General features: G+C 36.1%; 1 protein-coding gene across 1 annotated transcript in view; it reads right to left on the reverse strand.

The window, feature by feature from the left end:
• The window catches only part of ME1 (malic enzyme 1), a 111467-nt gene that overhangs the window by 7826 nt on the left and 77320 nt on the right, over nucleotides 1–26321 (reverse strand). The window contains exons 7-11 of the mRNA XM_081945721.1: nucleotides 12379–12488; nucleotides 10623–10720; nucleotides 7815–7928; nucleotides 3947–4052; nucleotides 848–990 (exon numbers count right to left, since the gene is read on the reverse strand). Of these exons, the coding sequence (XP_081801847.1) occupies nucleotides 848–990; nucleotides 3947–4052; nucleotides 7815–7928; nucleotides 10623–10720; nucleotides 12379–12488 (571 nt within the window). The remainder of the gene's footprint in view (nucleotides 1–847; nucleotides 991–3946; nucleotides 4053–7814; nucleotides 7929–10622; nucleotides 10721–12378; nucleotides 12489–26321) is intronic.

Below are 26321 nucleotides of genomic sequence, written 5' to 3' on the forward strand. Positions count from 1 at the left end.
GGGTTGCGGGGGGTTCACGCGTACATTGCATTATGGGTGCGGGCACGCTGTTTCAGCACGCAACAACAAAAATGTTAGCCATCGCTATTCTAGAACATTCCCATCTCCCACCCCTGGTCTTTTCCCAAGCCTTCCTGCAGCCCTGCTCTCAATCCTCTAACATCACATATTCTACTAGCCTAGCCCACTCCTCCAACTGACACCTCTCCAGTAATTTCCCTCTTCTCCTCCTAGTTATCATCACTTTCTGTGTGAGGCACATCTCATTCTGCTCAAACGTTTCTGTTTCCTTCCCTGCACAGGCAAATCCCTTTTGTTTCAGGATCATCCAAACAGCTGTTCTGAACACCAACAAGTTTTCTGAATCCCTAGTAAAATGTAGCCAATTCCATTTTTTTTAACATAGCAGCAATCTTTATGTTACAAATCTGAACTCGAAACTTTACAGTGAAAGTCAATTGTTGTAGTACCGCAATTTTGAGGAGTTTTGCAGCATGCCAGACTGCAACTTAAGCATCTCTCTGAAAGATTAAAATGGTCGCAACTTTTTATTTCTCTCACTAGTGACAGATATTAGGGAAGAAATATATTCTACTAGTTCCTGAATATACACGAAATATTCTATTAATTGAATATGTTGGCCATATAATTTTACTGAAAGGCTAGCTTAATTCCAAGTGAAATTGAAATTATGGAGAAATGTTGTTAAAAACACCCACAAATAAGTCTGAAAACTGCCGAAATAAATACACACAGAGAGACAATTGTATGAATATATACACTAATAATGTGCCAACAAAAAGTATAATCAATTTAAATAGAATTCTTCCCCACCCCACCCCAATACCTCGGTTAGGTAGTAGCAATCTTCAGCAGAGCATTCTGCTTTGCTAGTTGGGTTACTGAGTGCAAAAATTATTGGCCGTTTATTGAAGGAAGCCATACTCTTGATAATATTTTTTGTAAATGCACCAGCAATTGCAGCAACTCCTATGCCAGACAGAGATATAACAGAATGTTACGGAATGTACAATATTTATCCATCACTCTGAAAGAATATTCTGCAAATGTATTGAAAAACAATTTCATTAAATTATATTTCTACTCCATTTTTTAAAAAAAGATAAAAATGACAAGACAGAAGGGCCATTTTAAATTACATTACTACATGTAGCATCATTACCATCTTCACCCTTACCACAATATGTTTACTCCTCCCAGTGTCAAAGGAAACCGGAAAATAAAGAATATAGATTAGGCATTACCATGGTGCACTATTTCTCAATGTTAGCAACTTTAGGATATGTGGACTTAAACTCCCAGAATTACTGGCTGTTAAAGTAAATATGGCAACTTTGATATATAGGCATTATTTTTACCACCACTATGTTTTCTGTAACTGGAAATGTTTTTGTGAGAGTATAAAATCTAAAATAGTATGCCAGTTTATTCTTGAACAAATGTCATAGCCCTCTAGTGAAAGGCAGGCTCCATAATTGGCCAATGCATTTCTTTATTTCCACTCAGATGTTTCACTGAATATGGTAATAAAATCCTCCCACTGAGAAATATAGACGTTTTTACAAGGAAGGCTTTTTTTTTTCAAACAAAAAATAAAGTATTCTGAAATATTCCTGACATTGTTGGAAGTATTTTCATTGGAATATTGGCTCTTAAACTACTTTGTGCTATATCTTTTTCATTTCAAGTAAACTGATGCAAGGAAAGCTTCTAATGGATCGTGTTGAGAACAAACTTCAGAATTGGAAACCTTACAATTTTGGCCATTTTCAGATGAGATTTTAATGAGCTATGCACTTGTTTCATTATGAGACTTTCAAGAACAATCCAGATAACATCACCACTTAATCTCGATTGCTGTTTGTTGGTTTTTTAAAGACATCCAGCATTTTTTCCTTCTCTTTTGATGGAAATAAAAGACAAACTTGAAATCAAATTGCAAATATCTGATGAGATATTTGCTCATATAACCATTCTGATAGTTTGATAACTTTCATAGGCCTACATTTTTACCTTTTGAAATTATCCTGAAAAAACATTTTCCAATGCACAGAGATCTTTTTATCAATCTGCTTTATAAATATATATATTTTAATATCTTTATATAAGAAACATGATTCAGAGAAGAAACAAATGACAACTTTCAACTGAACAATTATCCAAACTCTTACTCTCCAAGAATAATCCCTTTACTCTTATCTATTGAAGTTGCTTCATGAGTCCAATTATTTAAAGTGTTGTTAATGTGTTGTTGATTATGATATCTGGTTCGTTGTTATAAAATAATAATAAGGTGTTCTGAAATTAGGACTTCATTTTTCAAAACAATGTGTTTTAAGGTTTCTTAAATCCATTCATGAAATGTTTGCATATATCTATCCTAAGATAATGAAAAAGAAAAGATTAATGGAAGAGAGATTGAGATAGATGAACATATATGTAGGAGGCCAAACATATTTTATCAGCATTTTGGTTTCTTTGCATAAAATCTTAATTGAATAACTGTATCAGTGCTCAAACAAAATGTAAAAAAATAACATTTTTAAAAGGTTCATATCAGGACATTGCCTTTGACAAAAAATAAATAAAGGTGCAATAAATTTAATTAACAAATGCTACAGACCCAAAGAGTTTTATAGTCTTAGCTAAAGTATCACCAGCTTGAACATATAATCTTGTTTTATTCTTTTTTCACCCTTGCTCTGACAACTTAGAACTCTTACAGAAAATGAAGTTCAAAGCTCCCCATAATTTTAAACTGATCTTGCCAAAAGTTATCGTCTTACTTTTTTTTACTAATTAATGTGACTTTTGTTTTTAAAAAGCAAACGGTACAATGACAATCATTCCTAGTCATAGCAAAATAAATTAGAAAATAATCTCACTGATGCTTTATGGCTAGATTTGTTAAAATAATGTTTGTTCTTGCTCCAACAATAACAAGTCTTTTTCCCGAGCAGTGTCTAGTAATAAACCATGCATGGCTGTCACTGAGATTGGAATTAATGAAAATCTTGGGGAAACATGAGATAACTTATTTATTCCTGATTCTTCAAGCAAAGATTTTAAACAATCATATCATATTTGATCATTTTTTTCTTGCTTATGGAACACTGTTAGGTTAATACAACATGCAAAGAAATATATCCTTTTCATATTCAACACTGAGCATTACATAGCATGGGATACAAAATACTATATCTGATCTTTCACTATAGAAATGGGTCTACAAAAATTGTATGTTTTAGTCTATTTGCACACAATTTTAAAAAGCTTTCCCCGCCCTCTTTTTTTATGACCCTATGAATCCCTTTTATCATGGTGGAGTAAGGACAACTGAGTGGAACTGAGCATCTACGGGCCAGATGCCCTTCCTGACGCCTATGTGGAGTTCACAGCAGATAGAGAAACATCTGTCGCTGCGTAGGATTGAACTCTCAGTCTCCTGAGTGTGAGGCAAGCATCTTCACCACTAGGCCACTGTACCGTTTGCCCAAGAAGCTATTACATGTAAATACATTTGAGGTCATATGTTATTCACACATCACTTACAGTATAATTCAAAAAAATCTATAACCTTACCTACTTTCCAAAACTGTAAGAATTACTGTATTTCAGGGGTGTCCAAACTTGGGAACGTTAAGACTTGTGGACTTCAACTCCCAGAATTCCCCAGCCAGCCATGCTGGCTGGGGAATTCTGGGAGTTGAAGTCCACAAGTCTTAAAGTTCCCAAGTTTGGACACCCCTGCTGTATTTGTTCTTATGCGTAAAGATGACAATATTTTTACCAATTTCTCTAAAATATATGCATATCCAGTATCTAGGTATACATATGTATGTGTGCATATGAATACACATAGAGAGACATAAATATCAAATGAAACTGCAAACGTTGATGAAGTGATATACAGATCGTTTATTACCTATAAGAACACTTGGTCTTATTTTGTTAACAATGTCTTCTAAATTTTTCATCTCCTCATGCTGATGAGCAAACACTTCTTTCTCAGGTGTTAATGAAACACGACCCTAAATTAAAAAATGAGATTACCGGTTAAAAATGCAATTTTAAATTTATTCCGTGTTCTAATGAAAATGTTCAGTCTTCCTTTAAAAACATACTAGTGTCCCTTTGACTTTGACTTTCTCATCAATAAACCTATAAACTCCAAAACATATGGCATCCATTAAATATATATTATAGTCAAAGAATTTTAACAAGCATTTAAATCACATTTAGAAGTCTAGTCAGAAAGTTTGAGGGGATTATAGACCTCTAAATTTCTGGGATACTCTGTACTCAGTGACACTGAAAACTTTCCGAAGTTTGTTTGATGAAATGTCATTAAAAATTTCCCAACCTGCATTTTAGAAACATGGCTGTCCTCATAGGATTCAACTAGTTTTATGGACCTGGTGCCGATAAGAGGGTATGAAAATGTAGAGACATGATAGAAAGACCTCCAACAGAGGAAAACGTGCTGGGCCAGAATATCTGGCTGGGCCAGACAAGAGCTCTAAGGAGTACACGTGTCAACTCCCAGAAGACATGTAACCTAGTGTGCCCTTAGCTTTGGCCACACAACTAATAGTTATTTGTCCATTTTAGATTTTTCCATCTGAGAAAAATATTAAATGCCACCTCCCTGCTTGCAAACCCTTTTGAGAGAACCATTTTCCCCCTGATCTCTTTATATCCAGGCTATCTTTCATTTTCCCTTAAAGATTGGACACTCTCCAAGTTCCTTAGATGACAGCAGAGGATTGTTTGACTCACAAGGACAGCATGCATTGCCTCAGGCCTGGAAACTGTCTGAATCTGCTTCAGTCATGGCGGCAGTTATATGTGGGAGTTTTCCTCCACACAGAAAGCATACCTAATCCCAAATAATTCTGGAGGGTGGGGGAAGAGTTTTCCTGCCTCCAGCAATTTAATCCCGTAGCTATAAATCTGAATTCTTGATGCAACCCAAAATCATTAAAAAAAATCTTAAGTGCCACCATCATTCAAATGAAGCAGAGAACATTTATCAGATCCAATACATATGAAGTCCAGGAAGTGTGTGTGTGAGAGTACATGCGCGTGCACACACACACACACACATATAAAGTGTTTGTCAAAGCACCTGGTATGCCCAAATGTGGGAGGGAGCATACTGCTTCCCTTTTGCTTTTCAGCCTCACTCCAGGAAAACCATTTTGTGTTGCATTTTTGCTCATAATTAAATGAAGGGAGACTACTATAGATCTATTTCAAGCTATTTAGCTCTCATCAGCTAGCCATACCCTTACTGGGATTTGAACCTGGGCTGTATTACATATTAGGCAGATGTATTAGCCACTAAGCCACAGGCTCTCCTCCTTTATCAGGCAACATTAAAAAATATGGTTTTCTGCCTGGATGGTCTCCTGGAGTGAGCCGAAAGACAGAAAAGGGAAGCAGTGTGTTCCCTCCCATATTTGGGCATATCAGGGGTTGTGACACAATACACACACACACACACACACACATATAAAACTTTATATATTTTTCTAAAATTTATTTTATTTTATATATTTTTATATACAGTATATTACATATATTTCATGGAATTTAAAATGAATTGCAAGCCATCAGGATTATGTTTCCTTTAACTATATAGTTGAAAAAATGTATGCAAGATACTAATTTTTCTTCTAGTTGGTATAGTAGATGTGTCAGGTACGTATTACATACATAAAGCTTAACCATGCAACAGCAGGGTTTTAAAGCAGCCCCAGAACTATGTTATACTATAAATAACCGTACCCACAGAGAGATCATTGCATTTGTTCTCTTTCTCTGTTTCTTCCTGGTCAGCAACCACAAGTCTTGTTATTTATAGAACAGAAGGCAATGTATTATCGGTGGCAGAGGGACCACAAGGGATTACATAGTTCTGACATGTGGCTAACAACAAAACCTCCAATATGTCACTTTTCTTGACTCATACTTGATTTATTTGGAGGGCAGAATTTAGGTATTGTTCCGCCACCTTCTCTCTTCCTTATTTAGGCACTGAACACTGTCTTCCATGAAACCGGTCCCTGGTGGCAGAAATGTTGGGAATGTTGGAGACTGCCAATTTACAGAATTCTAGAGCCTTTAAAGATACTGGCCGCAAAAGACTTGTCAGTAATTACACTTAATTTACTATTTGCTTTGAACCTGAGAAGGGAATTTGCCCACCTTTGAAAAATGACTGCACAAACTCTGAATTTACATCTACAAATTAAGTTTTAGGTGTAATTTGTCCTCCTTTTAACTGGAACTTCCTTCTTTCAGCTTTTAATCTTTTCTCGTATGGTTGATACTGCTTTCCTTAGGGAAAAGGACTGCGGTAAAGGAATTAGAGTAGATGTGCCTTTTCTCTGTCACTTGACAATGTTTTTCCACCTTATCTTCTTAGACTAAACTTAAACACCTCTAAACTTTCAACTCCCCTCTCCTTACTTGCTTTCCTGTTTCTTTGTTCTAGATTCTAAGACCCCCTGGGATTTGTATGCTGCTTACATAATTCCTGCCAATTAGTTTAGTCACTCATATCAAGCTACAACATATGGCCCTTCTTTGCTTAAAACGCTCCTCTTCTGTTCCCAGTTAATATTCTTCATTGCCCAATTTCAATCACAAACTCTCTAAGAAATGGTAAAAAACAACAGACTTAGAACTATAGATGCTAATAGATGGACACAGTATTGAATACAATGATCTTGCAGTATCCTTTCCTTACAGTAATCTTGCGTGAGTAATAGCGATTACAATAAATCCTTCAGCACATCTCAGTTATCCAGAGTGTTATTAAGGAAATCTTCTTGATAGATATCAAATATATAATAATCTTCCCATTTGATAAAGCCCCATGAAAATCTATCCCATTCAAAGTTTCATTTTTCTCAACCCAGCAGCTACGCAATCCCAACTGAGCGATCACACTTTCATATGGCTAACAGTAACATAAATCATTATTCATCATATGAACCTTTAAGAGAAGCACGGAAATCCAAGAGGAATTCTAAGTTTATGTTTTGTTTCCAGTACAACCTACTGTAAGGGAGAAGATAAATAAATCCGGTAACATTTTCTTTTGAGGATGGAAATGCTGATTTGAATAAATTATTACTTTAAACTCCCTTTATTATTTTAGCATTTGAGATATACATGTGTTTTGTCTTAGCTCTGTCTAGCATATGGAAGAAATGCAGTAAGAATGCCTTGTCAGGTCTCTGAGCAACTCTGAATGTCTAACCACTGCTGATATCATAATAAACCACAGCATGGAGGACATGGTCTCTGCTCTTATTGCTATGCAATAAAAGTTATTTGAGGCAACACAGCTGAAGTTTATGTAGAGGTCTGGCATAGGTAAAGGAAAATATCAGCAGGAAAATACTGTATCTTTTACATCAGCATTTCTTTGCTTATTTTAATAAACAACTTTAGGTTCATTATAAACATAAGATATTCATGATGTGTATCCATGTATGTATCTATACACATAATGTGTAGATATTTAAATCTGAAGTTGCAATAGGAATTTAAATACTTCCTTAGTTTTTCGAAGAAACTTACCACATTCTCAATGGCAATATTATTATCCCAATGGATAATTATTATTACCCCATTCGAGATAGTATCCAATTGTAACTTGTTTAAGTGTACAGAGAAAGATATACTAGCTTTGAGTGTACATTGCTTCTGCTGTTATTATTCAATATACCTAGAAAATAAACCATAATGTGCGTTTGTAATAGAAAGGAAAATGCTATTACCTTTACAATTAATCCTTTTGAATCAACCATCCAGATCTTTTTTAAGGCTTCTTTTTTAGGTGTCCCTTCCTTTTCCATGCCCATAATGAGAAGACTGGCTATGCCCATTGCTGCCTGATGAGAAAAGAAAGAATTAGTATATAGATAATAGAATATAACCTACCTACCTACCTACCTACCTACCTACCTACCTCTCTCTCTCTCTCTCTCTCTCTCGCACACACACACAAAATCAACTCAGTTCTTCCCATCTACATACATATTTATACATATGCAAATATAGTTATATGAAAATATACATCACTTCCCCTTTTTAATGCTTGTGCACCACTCTGAGTTGTTATATTTTCATTCCTGTGCAAACCACATACCCATTAGACAACTATATTCACAGACATTTTGATTTTTTTAAAAAATTCACAGTGCATTACCAAAACAAGCTATAGGACTAACCCATCTGTCTGGCAGCACTTACAGACAATCTCCATAATAGCCTCCAACCTAGCCTTTTCCCCTTCCCATTTCACATTATAGAGATCAACAAAAGATGAACTGCAAAACATCAGTAAGCCATCTAATTGTTAAGGTTAGGACATTTGTATCCGTCATCTCTTTCGGCTTTCACATTCACCCCCCCTTCAGTTTGGACAACACAGGCTGTGCAATTTTTTTAAAATGAAATGACTTAGTGATACATTAGAATTGTTCATCGTGCCCTTTGAAATCAGCTTTGACTGGAAATTTGAGTTGGCAACTTTGATTCTTTGCAGTTCACAGCAGAATGAATATGCTTATTTGCTCACCTTAGGGGAAAAAATGACTTTAGAGAGTTTTTACTTCAGAATTGAAAGGGATTATTTAAATAACAAGACTAAACAATGCATTATTTATGAGTTAACATCTGTACCTATTTTATATGGTCTTGGAACGTCTACAAATGCTGACATTACATAGTTTTTTTTAATAACCTCAATAAAAAATCTTCTGGCACAAAGTGTTAGTTATTTTTGTACATTTAATTCATTTTGACTCTGACAGTTTCAGAATATACATAAAACATCTCATGACCCAAGTTTCACAAATTATGAAGAAAAAGATCCCTGCTTATTCATTAATCAGACAAACGTCTTCATCTGCATATAAACAAAGAAAGTAAGTCCCCAATTACTTTTTGCATCTACATCTTGCATTTTTATGAGCTTAAAGCACTATACTAGGGGGCACTTTTCATTTACTTCTCAAAAATGGCAGGAGAAGGAACTTGAGCTAAAAATCATCTGATAATCTCCATGTTTGAATTGAACCTGGTTCTCCCAGGTCCTGGTTTGAAAATCTAACCACTATACTACATGGTCTGTTGTTCTGATTCCTTAAACAGAATTTACTCGCAACCAAATTATTAAAAGGGGGGAAATGGAAATGGGTCAGAGTATTTCTGCTGATGCAGATATGTAGATAGTATTCCTTATATTGAGGTTCATTTGTTTATTTATTTATTATTTGTTGATTCATATCTCATGTTACTGTTTTTACAAATAATTCAAGGCAGCAAACATATCCAACACCTTCCTCCTATTTTTTCCAAAACAACAACCCTGTGAAGTAGGTTAGGTCTAAAGAGAGTGATTGGCCCAAAGTCACCCCGCTGGCTTTCATGGCTAAGGCAGGACTTGAACTCATGATCTCTCATTTTGCAGCCTGGTGCCTTAACCACTGGACCAAACTGGCTCTCATGCATAACCAATTTTGACTTCCAAAGTAATCCTTCAGTTACCTGACATAAAAACTCAAAGCCACTCAAACATAAAAGTATAAATATATGGTCCCATGGTTAAGGATTATTTTCCTGTGCACACACTGAAATTTCAGCTTGTTAGTACAAATTCCTCAGGATGTGGGGAATAAACTGAAACGGTTTCTAATTTATTTATTTTTTTAATGCACTGAGGATCTAATTGTGGGGTCAATAACAAATGGCCTACATTGATATGGCTACAAATGCATTTCAACTATTTATAATCCCTGGCATTGTTGCATTTTAAAATATTTATAAATTGCATCTTGTCTGCATGGAATTCAAATAAGATTTCGAATCTAGAGTTCGTCTAGTCACTGACCTCATTCATTTCAGAAAGACCACTGGATTCAATCTGGCTGAGCTGACTTACTAAAAATAATTCTGTCCAGCGAGCACCACCAAAGGAGGAGGTGGGTGCAAGACAGTAGTGGGATTAAAAATTTTTTACTACCGGTTCTGTGGCCATGGCTTGGTGGCCATGGCTTGGTGGGCATGTAAGGGGAAGGATACTGTAAAATTTCCATTCCCTCCTGATCAGCTGTGATTCGCGAGGCAGAGAATAGATGGGGGCGGGGCCAGTTAGAGGTGGTATTTACTGGTTCTCTGAACTACTCAAAATGTCCGCTACCGGTTCTTCAGAATCTGTCAGAACCTGCTGAATACCACCTTTAGTGCAGGAGTCAAGACCAGCAAGTCAGAATCTTACAATGTAAGCCTCACCCATTTTTCATGCCCAGTGACGTCAGACAGGGCGGGGTTTGCATTGCAATACTCAGGCCAGAATCTTGTCAATTTGAACCACACATCCACACAATTCTAATCTAAGGTCATTTAAGACATGGGGCTCCACTAACTGCTGCCCCTAAGCAGCAGAAGATTAATAAATAGGCAAACAGCCAATCAAATAAATAAATAAATATCTGGCCAAACTAGAAATATGGCACAGAAACACCTTTTTTGTCAAAAAAAAAAATGGCATAGCAATGAAAAAAAAGAATAGATAAACTAACCTCTCCAGCTCCCTGAAAGAGTATTATATGATCAGACAGTTTATTTTGAGTTATCTGGAGTGCAGCAAGGAGACCAGCAACAGCTACAGATGCTGTTCCTGAAACAGAATAAAATAAAAAATAATTTTATTAAATTGAAATAATAGCTCATGTCCATTGATAACCAATCACACATCTTTTAGGTGAACTGTAAAAGCAGAATTTTCCCTGGATTTTTTTTTAATCTTCTAATGTTAAACCGAAACACACATAAGCACTCATTCCACGTTTCCTCCCCCACCCCCAAAAAATCTGCAGTAAAGTCACATTGCACATCTATGTGAAAAAGGATCCTACAGAAGCCCAGGTCTGAAAAGATCATTTAAACCACAAGGTACAATCCCCTGCCTAGCACAGGAAATCTAAAGCATGTTATGCTTTCTCTTAAAGACTCATTTTAGATCAAGTTCACCAAGCCCTACAATCAAAAGAAGGTTCAAGAAGGCACACCAAAAGTAACATTTGCCTTATATTTACCGGTATTAGATAGTTATTGAAATAGGAAGAAAAGACTAGAGATATAAAATGCTAATGAATACAGCTAGTGGAAAACAACATAGAAAAAAATAATTAGGAAATAACTAAGCCCAAAAAACAATAGTAATTCTCCTATATTTTGTTACACGGTGTATTGAGAAGATCGGTGGAGATTTGAAGAATGAAGCTGCTGAACAAGCCAAGGCTATTCAGTATTAGAGAATTTCACCAATACAAGAAAAGGCTGTAAAGTATCAAATGTTCATGCAGAATTTTGGCATTGTGAAGTTGTAAAGGTTTGAGATTCTCAATGAGATGGACTTAATGAAGTTTAGGAATACAAAATCTTCACATGTACAGTATATATTTAGGAAATGTTAAGCAATAAAAATGAGATAATTGACTGATTATATGCCATCAAATCAGTGTTGACTCTTAGCAACTATATGGACAGATTTACTCCATGACAATCTATCTCTAACCTGATCCTTTGGGTCTGAATCCATCAACTTTTTTTCTCTTTTCCTCCGTCTTTCCCAGCATCAGAGCCTTTTCCAGAAAGCTAGGTCTTCGTACAATGTGTCTGAAGTAGGAGAATTTGAGCCTAGTACCTCAAATGGGAACTCAAGTGGTTGATATGTTCCATGGGTTTTATTTCTTGGCTATCCATGGTATTCTAAGAAATCTTTTCTAACACCCATGTTCAAAGGATACTCTCCCTATTCTACTTCTTCAAAGTCTACTTTTTGCTTTCATGGAATGTCACAGCAAATACCATTGGTTGCACTATTTTAAACTTTGTAGGCAAATGTGACTTAATAGTATTGTATTTTATCAAACCATCTTTGGTCTCCCAAAAAATGAATTAGCAGAATTGACAGTCAATAATTCTTGCATGCACTTGCAAGAATTAGTAAAGGGTAAAATCTGTATTCAATGACTAAAGGAAGTTTGCTGAAAGTCCACAGATGCCTCATGACAAATAGGCCAGGGAAGCACCTTTAGCTCCCTCTCAGGAGAGCTAAAATGTGACAGTGAGACAGCAAAGATCAACTAGTGTGTCTGCGTAGGAAATCCACAAAGTGTACACAAAGGGCTTGTAGACTTTACCCCTATCATTATGTGGATCTACAAGCACATGATGTAATGGATTGCCTGGATGTCACACAAGAGTCTTTATAAATAGTGTTATTAAATCATATCGTCCTCTGCTAAACAGGGATTACAAATATTTCATTACCTTGAATGTCATCATTGAAAGTGCAGTATAAGTTGCGATATTTATTCAGAAGACGGAATGCGTTTTGGTTGGCAAAATCCTCAAATTGAATGAGGCAGTTTCTGCCATACCTAAGGGTACAAAACATTATACGCTTAAAATGACAAGAATAAAATTAAACTACATTAATAGCATATAATTGCTCCTCTGATATTTTTTCAATTCCATGTCATCATGCTTACTTGTGAACAAAAGACTTGGCATTAAACAGATTTAGATGCTTAACTGCTATTTTAAATTTATCAATTTTAATGCAAAACTGAAGCAGTGAATTTTATGGTCTTTTACTAACTAGAAGCTATCCATACATGGATAATTTTATTGGCATCTACTTCTGTGTGTAAAAATAGCAGTCAGTGACAGACTCCTTGTGCTGAAAGGAATTACTTTGACATTTCTTTAGAAAAGGAATAAAAACAACTCAGGCTTTGAATTTCTACAGCACAAGAAAATTATTGCAGAGTATTGGACTGGTGGCAGATTTTGTTTTATATGCTTCATATAAAATGTTATCTGTTTTAAAGTGATCATGAAAACTTTTCTATGAAGCTTGTAAAAATCATTGTCAGCATTCTAAGCAAGAAACGGTATCTGCAAAGAGAAGTCAAAAAATATCAAAATGATGCCCCTATTCATATCATCAAAGTCTTTTTCTTTCAGACATGTATCATTTCCAGATAATTTCTCTTTCAGTTACTACTGGAATGAAAATAGCTAAGAAAAGGTCTGTTGATTATATAATGCAGTAGCATTATTTCTATCAATTTTATAAAATATATATTTTGGCAAACTAGTAACTTAACTTTTGTACAGATTAACCTAGTATGTAGGGCTTCTACATTAATTTACTAAATAAAAAAGTACAAAATGTACAAAAGATGACATTCTATAGGTTTGTTTCAGTCAACAGCTAAAGTTAGAATTTTCAATAAAATCAATATAAGTTTTAAGAATTTTCAATAAAATCAATATAAGGTATACTATAACTTAATCTAATTGTTCATAAAATTTCATACAGCGCTTCATACATCGCATACACAGATCATTTTAGCAGTATAGAGCAAAATATCCTAATTTATTTTTCAGGTTTATTTAATGAAATGTAACTACCAAATAATGATGTTAGCAAAAAACTTTGCTGTTAAATGTTTATAGCACAAACTTGAGTGTGTCAAACCAAAATAGTAAAAGCATTTCAAAATATGAAATGTGCCCTTTCATTGTACTACTATTTAAAGTTGTGAAGGATGGAAAACTTTCCATATCTCAATTAAAATGCTTTTTAATAGAATGTAATGTGAAATAATTGTGAATTATTATTTTTAATAAATGTCTAGATAAAAACTGAATTCAGAGTTATTAGATAAAAACTGAATTTAAAAGGTTGATAGCAATGCCAACGGGCGGCGCCTAGGAGTAGAGCCTTCTCTGTGATGGGCCCAACCCTCTGGAATGACCTCCCCCCCGATATCAGAACCACCACCGACTTCCGCTCCTTTCGACAAAAACTGAAGACTCACCTGTTCCGTTTAGCCGGCCTGGCCCATTTATAGTTTTATTCTACCTCCTGGCAGATATTTTAATTGGGTATTTTTAGGGTATTTAAATATTGCTTTTAACTACTTTACTTCAGATATGTACAGTTTCTTATTGCCTCCTCTTTGTGTTTGTATTTTCTATTTATTGATGTGTTTTTATTTGACTGTACACCGCCCCGAGTCCCTTTGGGGAGAGGGGGCGGTATAAAAATCTAAATAAAAGTAAAGTAAAGTAAAGTAATTCTGCAAGGAATCTGATTCCATTTTGGAATGTGTCCTTAGGTAAATTCTCTAAAAGTAATTCCACTTAGATTAAATTAATTCTGTTCACCTGAGTATACATGCATCAAATTATGACTTATTTGCTGGTATTGTATTCAGAAATTCTATAGGAAAATATGTAGGGACAAATGCCATGGAGTATTTATCTGACATAAATAGTTACCAACTTGATCAAACATGAATGCTTGTTTGAAGTCACACAAGGTTTAATCAAATCAGTATTTTTCTTTAAGATTTCATGTAGAAATCCATCTGTGATTCAGCTTGAAAGATATTTAATGTGTTATTCCCTAACACATAGGAGTACCTTTAGGCCAGTTCATTTCAACAATTTAGTGAAGATACTGTGATTATCACATTTCACTAAACCTTGTTGAATTGGAAAGGTTATTCCTCTCTTTATGTTTTTACTGTCTTTTGCTAAACAGTTATTCCATCTGATGCTCAAAGCTTTCACTTCAGCAGCCTTCCGGGCATTTGATCCTGTTGAGTTGAGTTCAGATTCCTGTTTTGTCATCATCATCATTCTATCTTTTCCTTTGACTTTGTCTGAAATTCATTCAAATTGAGCATTTGAAACCCGGTGACAGTCTAGGACATTTTGTTGCAGACTAGCCACATGAGTCAGAAAACATCTGGATTCCCTGATCTTCACTGCTTCTTACTCATAATTACTGCTGCCCACTTTCCCATCTGGTTTTGTGGTTGCCTCCTTCCTTCAGCTCCAGTGAGAATCCCACGTATCCAATTTATGCTTTCATTAAAAAAAGGCAACCAAGTTTGAATGGGATGTTGCTATGGTGGCCATTCCTACTTTTTAGATTCCTAACAGCTCAGTAATATAGCTCCATTTAACATCTCCTTTTTGATGTCCCACTTTCTTTAGGGCAGGGGTGTCATTCATCTATTTCTTTTGTTCTTTAGATTCTAGACTTTCATTGTATTGATCATCTGTATTGACCATCCACTGACCATCAATAAAGAATAGCTTTATTAAGAAAAATACCAACAGATCTCTGATCTATCAAACTCAGATTGGCAGCAATGTTCTGAAATTTCATGCAGTGATTCAGGCAAGATTTCACATGTGCAATACTATGTATGATCCTTTAACAGGAAATATATTTGGAACAGGAAACTCTTATTCTCAACAAAACTTTTCCAGGGCACCTGCACAGCAGAAAGCAGTAGGTGGAGAAAGCTCCATTGGGAAATGTTAGCAAAACTGTTCACACTTATTTGCATCAGGACAAAACTACATCCCACACAGTTATATGAGGGTAGGCAGTTCAAAATTTAAGATTAGGGACTTTAAATGCAATACACTATGTGGTTTGACTAATAACGCATCTGTTGCATAGAATTAAAAAGCTCTGAAAGGGAGCATTTTGTATTTTTTGCTTAGGAAACCCAATACCTACTGCACAACAGCAGCCAGCACATTATGGCCAAGTGTTGCAGTCCACATGTGTGAGAAAAGCATGTGGATGTTCATTTCAACAGCCCCAATTTACAGGAAGCTCAATATATAGTGGAAATCTGGATTTAGCTATGATTACGTATTGCAAATTGTATTTAATGACGTTCATTTTGCCCCCCCAAACTATGAGGCCCAATTTTGAACCATCATTTCATTAATCTGTAATAATCCTATCAACACTTTTTAAACTATATTAATTATTATTCCATTCTTTTTATTCCTTATTGACTATGATGCCGAAAGTAGAGAGCAATTTTAGCTTAAGCAAAAGATTGTAATAAGCAACATATGTTCTTTAGACATAACATGATTTTCAGAAAACACATTTTTACTAGGGGAATCTAGTTTTTTTCAGGACAGAAACTTCTACAATTAGTTTATCATCTTTTGAATAAAGGAAGCATTTAATATTAACATATTGTCTATAAGTACATACAATATACAATAGCAGAGTTGGAAGGGACCTTGGAGGTCTTCTAGTCCAACCTCCTGCCTAGGCAGGAAACCTTATACCGTTTCAGACAAATAGCTATCCAACATCTTCTTAAAGACTTCCAGTGTTGGGGCATTCATAACTTCTGGAGGCAAGCTGTTCCACTTATTAATTGTTCTAACTGTCAGGAAATTTCTCCTCAGTTCTAAGTTGCTTCTCTCCTTGATTAGTTTCCACCCATTGCTTCTTGTTTTCCCCAGTTGCTTTGGAGAATAGTTTGACTCCCTCTTCTTTGTGGCAACCCCTGAGATATTGGAATACTGCTATCATGTCTCCCCTAGTCCTTCTTTTCATCCGACTAGACATACCCAGTTCCTGCAACTGTTCTTCATATGTTTTAGTCTCCAGTCCCCTAATCATCTTTGTTGCTCTTCTCTTTCTAGAGTCTCCGCATCTTTTCTACATCGTGGCGACCGAAACTGAATGCAGTATTCCAAGTGTGGCCTTACCAAGGCATCATAAAGTGGTATTAATACTTCACGTGATCTTGATTCTATCCCTCTGTTTATGTAGCCTAGAAAACTGTGTTGGCTTTTTTGGCAACTGCTGCACACTGCTGGCTCATATTTAAATGGTTGTCCACTAGTACTCCAAGATCCCTCTCACAGTTACTACTATTGAGCAAGGTACCACCTATACTGTACCTGTGCATTTCGTTTTTCTTGCCTAAATGTAGAACCTTACTCTTTTCACCACTGAATTTCATTTTATTAGATAGTGCCCAATGTTCAAGTTTGTCAAGATCTTTCTGTATCTTAAGCCTATATTCTGGAGTGTTGGCTATTCCTGCCAGCTTGGTGTCATCTACATATTTGATGAGTTCCCCATTTATTCCCTCATCCAAATCATTGGTGAAGATGTTGAAGAGTACTGGACCTAAAACAGAGCCTTGGGGTATTCCACTGCATACTTCCCTCCATGTAGATGCAGTTCCATTGAGGACTACACGTTGAGGACTACACGTACATTAACAAAAACAGTAGTATTTATTTATGAGAATGCATATGTTGCCTGAACCTGCCCTTGAACGCCAGAGAAGGGTCATTTTCATACATTTGCTCTACAGCATCAGTGGAAATTAAATATTACAATACACCTTACTGGCCAGAATTCTCAAAATGACACTTGTGTGTTTTACAGTATTCCCACAATCATCTTGAAAACATGCTGTTTTAAACATTTCAACAATTATTTCAAAGATAAGTAAAGCTGTAATTATATTTTTTAAAAAAAAAGTTAAATTAGTGTTTATCAGAGATAAATTATGCATATACATTTTCCCCTTCAGATCTGCAGCAAAGACATGGCAGAAACTCTGATGTAAGATTGTCAGAATCAATTCTAAGTATTTCAGATGGTAAAGATATGACCATCTGAAATAACTGGTAAAGAAATAAAGCTCTTAATATGTTATACTGTGTTTCTAAATCAGGCATATTCGTTATTAGTTCAAATACATCCTTCTTACTTAGTTTCGTAATGATTTTTCTGATGAGAGAACTATGATCGCTTAGAGATTTGGAAAATATTTCTTTGTATTCCCCAGTCCACTATGAACACAATTCTTATGCATGTTTTCCTCTCCAGAGATTACAATAGAGGAAGCTGAGTTGTGCTGGTTCAAATTGCTATTATTCAGCTTTGTGTTATTTCTGGGCAAACCCTTGCACTTTGATTGGCTGCTACATTTAAGTAAGAATGCCTCTTCACCTCTGTCAATGATAGCCCATCCTACTTGAAATCTAATTTTTGCTGCAAATACTGTTAGCAATGATGCTTCACTAGCACAGATGTTATAACATTTGCCTAACACACAGAATGTGTTCCAAACCTGGCAAAAATAATCATAATTCCCTGTTTTTGCTGGGCTTTTGTGTGTGTTTTTTCTCCTGCAATAAAGTCACCAGGGTTCCATTTCATTGCCTCTCCAATCGTCTGAGATAGAAGGGTCATAAAGTCAAAACAGACTCACTTTTTAGAATCAAATCTGAAGCGCTGCACTGCCCTAATAAATATACTATACTGTTTACTGCAAAAGTGCAGCCAAATCTGTGGATCTTGATAAAGTTCTGCTGAAAACTAGAAATCAGCAATACGATTAACATTTTTAATTGAATGCTAGGTCTTCTATGACCTATAAGGACAACTTTGCAAATCAGAACTCTTAAGAGTCAATAGATAAGAACTGTCTATTAAAACAGAGTAATAAAGGTAAAGGTTCCACTTGCACATATGTACTAATCGTTTCCGACTCTAGAGGGTGGTGCTCATCTCTGTTACAAAACTGAAGAACCAACGCTGTCTGAAGATGTCTCCATGGTCATGTGACCGGCATGACTAAACGCCAAAGGCGCACAGAACACTGTTACCTCCCACCAAAGGTGGTCCCTATTTTTCTACTTTCATTTTTTACATGCGTTCGAACTGTTAGGTTGGCAGAAGCTGGGACAAGTAACGGGAGCTCACTCCATTACGCGGCACTAGGGATTCAAACCGCTGAACTGCCGACTGATAGACAAGCTCAGCGTCTTAGCCACTGAGCCACCACGTCCCTTAAAACATGTTATCTCGATTTCAAAACAAACAGAATTGAAATGTTTAACAGTATATGCAGGTTGCCTTAAAAGGTTTTACCTTTATGAAAGCGTACAGATTTCAACCTTATTTTAATTTTTGTAATGTGTAACTTTTTGATAAATATATTCACATACTACAGTCTGGAAAGATGGGCCGTAACAGTATCTGTCTATTCAGAAAATTTTGCCCCTAGGAACTGAATTCACAAAAACTTTGGGAATGCAGTCTGACTAATGAATGTAAAACTCATTTGATGTTGTTCAAACAGAACAATTTCCCTGATATTCAACTCTGTGTCTCATACTTTATGATTTTTCAATGCAAAACTAAGGCTTCTGCCAATTTCATATTGCTGGAATTCTTGGGACCTAGAAAGTACTTAAGCATACCTTTAATTGCTGGCCTCAAATGAATTAGGCTGTGATAGTTAAGTATTATATGATGCTGTTCACCAGCAGATTAAGATCCTATAATTTCAGTACACAGCACATGTAGACATTAATAAAGTCAAACTTCAATTTTGCAAGTCAGGATGTACTTTGGGCACTTTTTATGTCTTTTTTCCTCTTTTCTTTGACTATATACTTCTATCAGTATTATCTTTGTGTTTTGTTTTGTTATTTTCCCTTTTATGTTATTAATTAAAACACAATAGATTTTTTAAAAAGAAAATAATTTGAACTTATGGTAAAGTGTTCCTGAGACTACTTCATTGACAGTCAAACATCAACTCATGCAAAGTTCATACTATACGCCCCTAGAAAAGTAAGAATATATAAAATTCTAATTCTGATTAAATCTTCCTTGAGGAAAGCCAATAAAACTTTTCTCCCCAATAGAGGTATAAAAGCCTAAAAAGAATATGTACTGTTTATTATAATTAAATAGGAGCTTGGATGTTACCTAACTAGGTAACATCATCAATGCTAGAAGGAAATGGGGCTTGCTCTCTGTTTATATACTAGTGGCTTGCCCTGTCAATGTTGGTGGGAGTGTTTTTGATGGAACCACGTCCTGATGATGTTATCTCGTTGGGTAATGAAATGTCTGCAAGAAAACAATCAAGCTCAGAGACCACCAAGGACTCCATTGTTCTGACCTAGGCTTCACAAAATCATGAAGCAGACTCCTTGTCCCAACAAAACGCCTTTTTATTAAGCTAGTGTGAATTTCTCTCATTCACATCCAGCGAAGTACTGGCAAACAGTCTTTCAAGGGTGAATTTACAACCACAGACCTTATCAGGCTGGGAGAGTTGCCAGGCCAATATCTTCCAAACGCAATGCTGTACTAGAAAATACTTGGCAAGGAGTCTCCGAGAGTCACGAACAAATCTTCACACTAATTAAGTGAACTAATTCTCTCCTGCAAACTCCACTCCCCTTTTGTTCCTCTTTATTCCCTATGGGAGGAGCCATTCACCGTCCACCTGTGTCTTTACTCCCAAGTCGGCCCTTGTTCCTTAACTGTTCCCTTCCCCTGGCAGCTCTGCACATGTGCACATTGCGTACAGGCTCCAGCTGTTCTTCTGTCCCACTGAGCTCCAACTCTGAAGGCAGCTGATAACTGTGGCACGGCCCTGGTCCCATCTCTGCCTCCGACACAGAGCACTCATCAGAGCGTTTCCCAGACTCCAGGACTGGCCCATGTTCCTCCCCAACCTCCTCACTGTCTGAGTCTGCCACCAGCTCTGCTGGCACTGGGGGGCCACAACATCCATAGTTCAAATATGTACCAAGATTTGTTTTTATTGATAAAGGATAAAGTGGTGGGACAGGGAGACGCACTCTTTTTAAGACTGTCTTGAAGCCTCACCAATACAGGAAGATGAGAATACTGGAGTTTTTAGTCCCTGGCATAAAATCCCTAGATAACACAATTGATACTCATATTTAAAAAATCATCAATCTTTCAAATGCCCATTTAGTGTTTTAAATTATATATCTTCCAACATTTTAACATTTTGAGTTAGCAGGTTTATTTTAAATATTTATGACAAAAGGAAATGTCTGTCAAGTTTAGAGATATAATTAACTTCTTGTGAGATACAGTACTACAATCAGATGTCTTTTGAATTGTTAGGCTAATTTGATGCTATTCCTGACAGATCTCAAATGCAGAAAATAAGGGTAATGGGGAGAAATATTTCTTGGAAATACTGGATGCCTTCAGCAAATTTATGTTAAAGACACCCAGTAACAATATCATAATACGTTTTATGCAAGGGGTACAGAAATAATTCTTGGTATTAAGAAGTGGCAATCAAGAAATCAGAAGAAAGGAATTGTCCATTGGTACATAGTTCATATAATTGACAAAAATGATTCCTTTTAAATGAGTTCAGTGTAGTGACATTAAAAGATTACATTAAAACAAACTACAGATAGTCCTCAACTTACAAATGCAACTGAGCCCAAAATTGCCATTGCTAAGCAAGACAATTGTTAATTGAGTTTTGCTTCATTTTATGAGCTTTCTTGCCACAAATCACTCAGTTGTTAAGTTAAGTGAATCTGGTTTCCCCCGTTGACTTTGCGACAGAAGGTCGCAAATGGTAATCACATGATCCTGGGACACTGCAACCATCATAGATAGATACATATCAGTTGCCAATCATCCAAATTTTGATCAGATGACCATGGGGATGCTGCAACAGTCATAAGGCACTTTTGTCAGTGCCATTGTAACTTTGAATGAATGGTTGTAAGTTGAAAATTACCTGTACAACGTTTTTGAGATGTTACTTTGTATTATCCTCTTTGATCACTATAGGAGAAAAAGCACTTCTCCACAGAGCCATGAAACCATCAAGAAAGAAGCAGAAGCACTGCTTTGCGTAGGAAGTGGTTCAAGCTGACTCACAGCAACAGTAGAGTTTTGTATGTGTGTTTTTCAGTATCTTAAAATATTTAAATTATAAACAGATGGTCAGTGGGAAGCAACTTAGTCTTCTTTTTCTTACATGAAGTGCATTAATCACTAACTATAAAGATAACATTTTGCTGAGTTATTTATATGCAGCTGGTAACATTATTTCAATTCAGCAAGATTCTGGGCCACGTCATATATACAAACGAATGGCTTTTCAGATCAATGGCACTATGCCTTTCTTGTTTTGCACATTTTTCACTTCCTCATGTCTGAAACTTAAGTAGAACGTTAGAATCAACATCTAGTCAATACATTTTCTCAGTCCCTGATAAATTGCTGGATTAAACTGACATATTAAAGAATGGCATTATTCTGTTGCGGATAATAAATATTACTTTTATCCCCTTCTAAAGGAACCTACACTGTTTAAGATGCCATGCCTAATTATGAGCCACTATTGTTATTATGCAAGATTTATAACTAACTACAAAAAGACAGGAAACAAATCTTTCAATTCTTATTTCACACAAATCTGTAGTTTACAAACATAAGACTACCAGACTGAACTCTAAATAGCTTCTACGATTCTTCATAAATTGCTAGTTCAGAATTGGTCACCTTAAAAAGTTAGTAATTTTGGATGCCCCTTAAATTCATTTTTCATGTGAATCAATTATGAAAGGGTTACTAGAGTAAAGACAATTCACTCATTACTTTATTTACTCATTACCAACTTTGTCTTCTGCCAACTACCAGTATAAAAAATACAAGGTAAAACTTTATCAAAACCACAAATATCCTATGACAGTGATGTTAAATAAATACGAAACCATCTCCAGACATATTTCTTTATCTTTCATAAAGAGAAGGCATGCAAATATGAACACATAATATCTAAGAATATGGGGATCTGCCCTTCCCATACCGTGAACATTAAAAAAACATAAAAATGTACAAGCACTTTCAGTAAGCAAGTTTTGATGTTTCCCATATGGTTCATTCAAAGTGTACCATAAAACATGAAATCAAAATTGTGGATGTAAGGAAAGGCTGCTTTTGTAAGATTTTCATGACTGTTTTTCATGAGTCTCCCCAAAAAATGATTGACTGAATACAGTTTCAGGCTGTCAGATAACTAGAATTCTTTCCAGTGGTGTACAAGCAAATGAAAACCACAAAATGGTAAAAGCAAGCATGTCATAAAAATAGGAGAAAACTAACACCTAGGGTAAGAAAGCAACTCATCAGTTTAAATGAAAAACAGCGGAAGAATACATCTTTTTTTAAAAATCTAAACACACTAAAGTAGACCTTAAAATGTCATATAGAATAATAAGGATTTTTGTGGAAAAGGATTGATATTACGCCGAACTCTTAGGGAAGGATATTCCACAAAGGAGGTGAAAGACTAAAATGGGCTATCTCACTGGCAATTATTCACTTTAGAAATGGCTTCTAGAATACAACTTCAAGCAGTGCACTTTAAGTCAGGAACAGTGGTGGGTTGCAAATATTTTTACTACCGGTTCGGGCACGTTTCCACCTCCCACCGTTGCTACTACTGGTTTAGCCGAACTGGGCCGAACCGGGAGCAACCCATCACTGGTCAGGAATAACCACTCTATGTTCACCTCTTTGAGTTCCCTCCAGATTCATATCAATTTTTTTAAAACTTAAAAGAGAAGTGCCTCTGGTCCCACCTAAAACACACCAATAATTCTTAGGGAGAAAACAGACTACTGTAGCTCATATGAAGGAGCAGAAGGATGAGGAAAGAAAGATGAATGACAAAAGGTATCCAGAGGTCTTTTGATAGGGAGCAGTCCATGAGTTAGCTTTGCTTAACCATGCTTGTTGAAAAAGCAAGCTTCCCAGGTGGTTAATGTATGGGACCAGAGCATGCTCTTAAAATTTTAAGTCTAAAACCCAAAGATTTGTCTACCCCCGTGGTAGGGTTTCTGCAGACATAACAGAGATAACCCTAAGATAGTTTGAAAGCTTTTAAAATTAAAGACAGTTACAGTCTCTAGCCCCTCTTGATTTCAACAGAGGTTCCCAGACTGCTTTCAAAGGCAGCCTCATAAATAATGCATGCAGAAACTCAAGCAGGAGATTATCAACCTATTAATAAATGTTACAAGGCTGTCTCTTTTCAGACAGGTTGCAGTTGATCTATTTGTCTGAATTCGTAACCGGCATCATGAGTCACATCTTGAGTCGAATGTGTAAGATCCCAAAACCCCTCAAGCAAATGCAGTGAGGAATGGTCCCCTCCAGAACAAGGTGAGCATTGCTTAACCAGAGAGACGAAACATTTTTTACTCTGGCTGGATGAAGCTTTGGCTTATTAGCCCTCATTCAGCCCCTTATCAAGCCCAGGCATTAGTTCAGAATGTCAACTGAATTAGATGAAAAGCTGAAGAATAAATGTATTTCATTGACATGGCACAGTCTATTTCCTATTAACTTCTCATAGCACAATGAACAATTTTAAGCTAAGCCACTGATGCATTTGTACTGATTTAACATTAAAACTCTACAAAGTGCAACACACTATTGACTCCAGTTTAATGCCTATGACTCCAAGAGTACAATTAAGTAAAGAGATCAGTTTAAGACTTTTTACAAAATATTAGAAAGTCAGCTAATTCCAAAATGCAAGCAGCTGGGTCATATTTTAAAATCTGATTTGGAAAATATATAAAAAAAATACCACATGCACTTGATTAATTTAGTCTGCAAATACTATCCTTTAAAAATACTTTCCATCCATAATTTACAGCTTCTATGGTCTCCTGGCAAACGCTTTAAGAAGAAGAAAAAACATCCTGTGCTGAATAGTCAATTTGGCTTCAGACCAGAAGATGCAAACCCTTTTCTAGGCTGACCCTGATATTGCTCTGCAACATTAATTGGGACCTCTGAAACGCAACGTGGAAAAGCTGCCTTTCAATATTGCATATTGGGGAAAAAATCAGCAGCACATTGGTAAATTGCTGTGTTTATTATTATTATTTATTATTATCAAAATCTGATCTTGATACCTATTTTACAGCCAAATAAGGGTGATTCCCCAAAACCTTCATCTGACCTGGGAAGTCCAAATGGAAATTTTTCCCATTCCCTTTAAATGAACTCTATTTCTTTTCTCAACACTACACATTTTCCTCTTTTATCTTGAACATTGGGCACTATCTAATAAAATGAAATTCAATGGTGAAAAGAGTAAGGTTCTACATTTAGGCAACAAAAACGGAATGCACAGGTACAGTATAGGTGGCACCTTGCTCAATAGTAGTAATTGTGAGAGGGATCTTGGAGTTCTAGTGGACAACCATTTAAATATGAGCCAGCAGTGTGCAGCAGCTGCCAAAAAAGCCAACACAGTTCTAGGCTGCATAAATAGAGGGATAGAATCAAGATCACGTGAAGTGTTAATACCGCTTTATAATGCCTTGGTAAGGCCACACTTGGAATACTGCATTCAGTTCTGGTCGCCACGATGTAAAAAAGATGTGGAGACTCTAGAAAGAGTGCAGAGAAGAGCAACAAAGATGATTAGGGGACTGGAGACTAAAACATATGAAGAACGGTTGCAGGAACTGGGTATGTCTAGCTTAAGAGAAAGACTAGGGGAGACATGATAGCAGTGTTCCAATGTCTCAGGGGTTGCCACAAAGAAGAGGGAGTCAAGCTATTCTCCAAGGCACCTGAGGACAGAACAAGAAGCAATGGGTGGAAACTAATCAAGGAGAGAAGCAACTTAGAACTGAGGAGAAACTTCCTGACAGTTAGAACAATTAATCAGTGGAACAGCTTGCCTCCAGAAGTTGTGAATGCCCCAACACTGGAAGTCTTTAAGAAGATGTTGGATAGCCATTTGTCTGGAACGGTATAGGGTTTCCTGCCTAGGCAGGGGGTTGGACTAGAAGACCTCCAAGGTCCCTTCCAACTCTACTATTGTATTATTGTATTATTGTATCTGTGTACAGAAGAACCTTACTCAGCCTCAATCAGAACAGGAAGATTCAAATGAAGTCTCTTTTCTTTCAGAAAGGACTGCTAAAGGAAATGTAATAGATGATATTTTCCTGATCCGAAAATATTAACTAGCATTGCAAGGCTGGATAAGAGATCCAGGGCTAACAAGCATATCATTAAAAAGATTAAAGGCTCCAAAAGAATAAGGTTTAAAGCCCATCATTTTCAAGCATCATTTAATTATTTCAGAGCTGAAATAAGCTATGGAAAGAGATGCATTGCTTCTGCATCTGGAAAAGCAATAGAAGCCTATAAATGTGTCAATGGGAGTAGAGGCTGATTGAGGGAAACTTTAATAACAGGTAGGGTATTTGATCCCTGATATTCTGCTTAATTTCAGAACTTTTACATATTACTATGTGTCTCTGGTATAATTTTGAATTAGTCCCTAGATTATTCTCAGACTGTAGACTGGAACGCCTTTGAAGGGACTCAAGCTAAAACCTGAGCAGAGAAACAACTGAAAGGAAAAAGAATAAAAACCTTCTGTTTTGGCCTTTTTCTTTCAGATATATTCCGGAGTAAAAAGAAGTCATGCTTGGTGACAATCTTAAAACATTCCCTAACAAGATTTCAATAAGAATAAAAATTAAGTACAAAACATTATGCGTCTGACTAAAGA

This window comes from Natrix helvetica (assembly GCF_964273705.1).
Source record: "Natrix helvetica genome assembly, chromosome: 2".
Classification (NCBI taxonomy): domain Eukaryota; kingdom Metazoa; phylum Chordata; class Lepidosauria; order Squamata; family Natricidae; genus Natrix; species Natrix helvetica.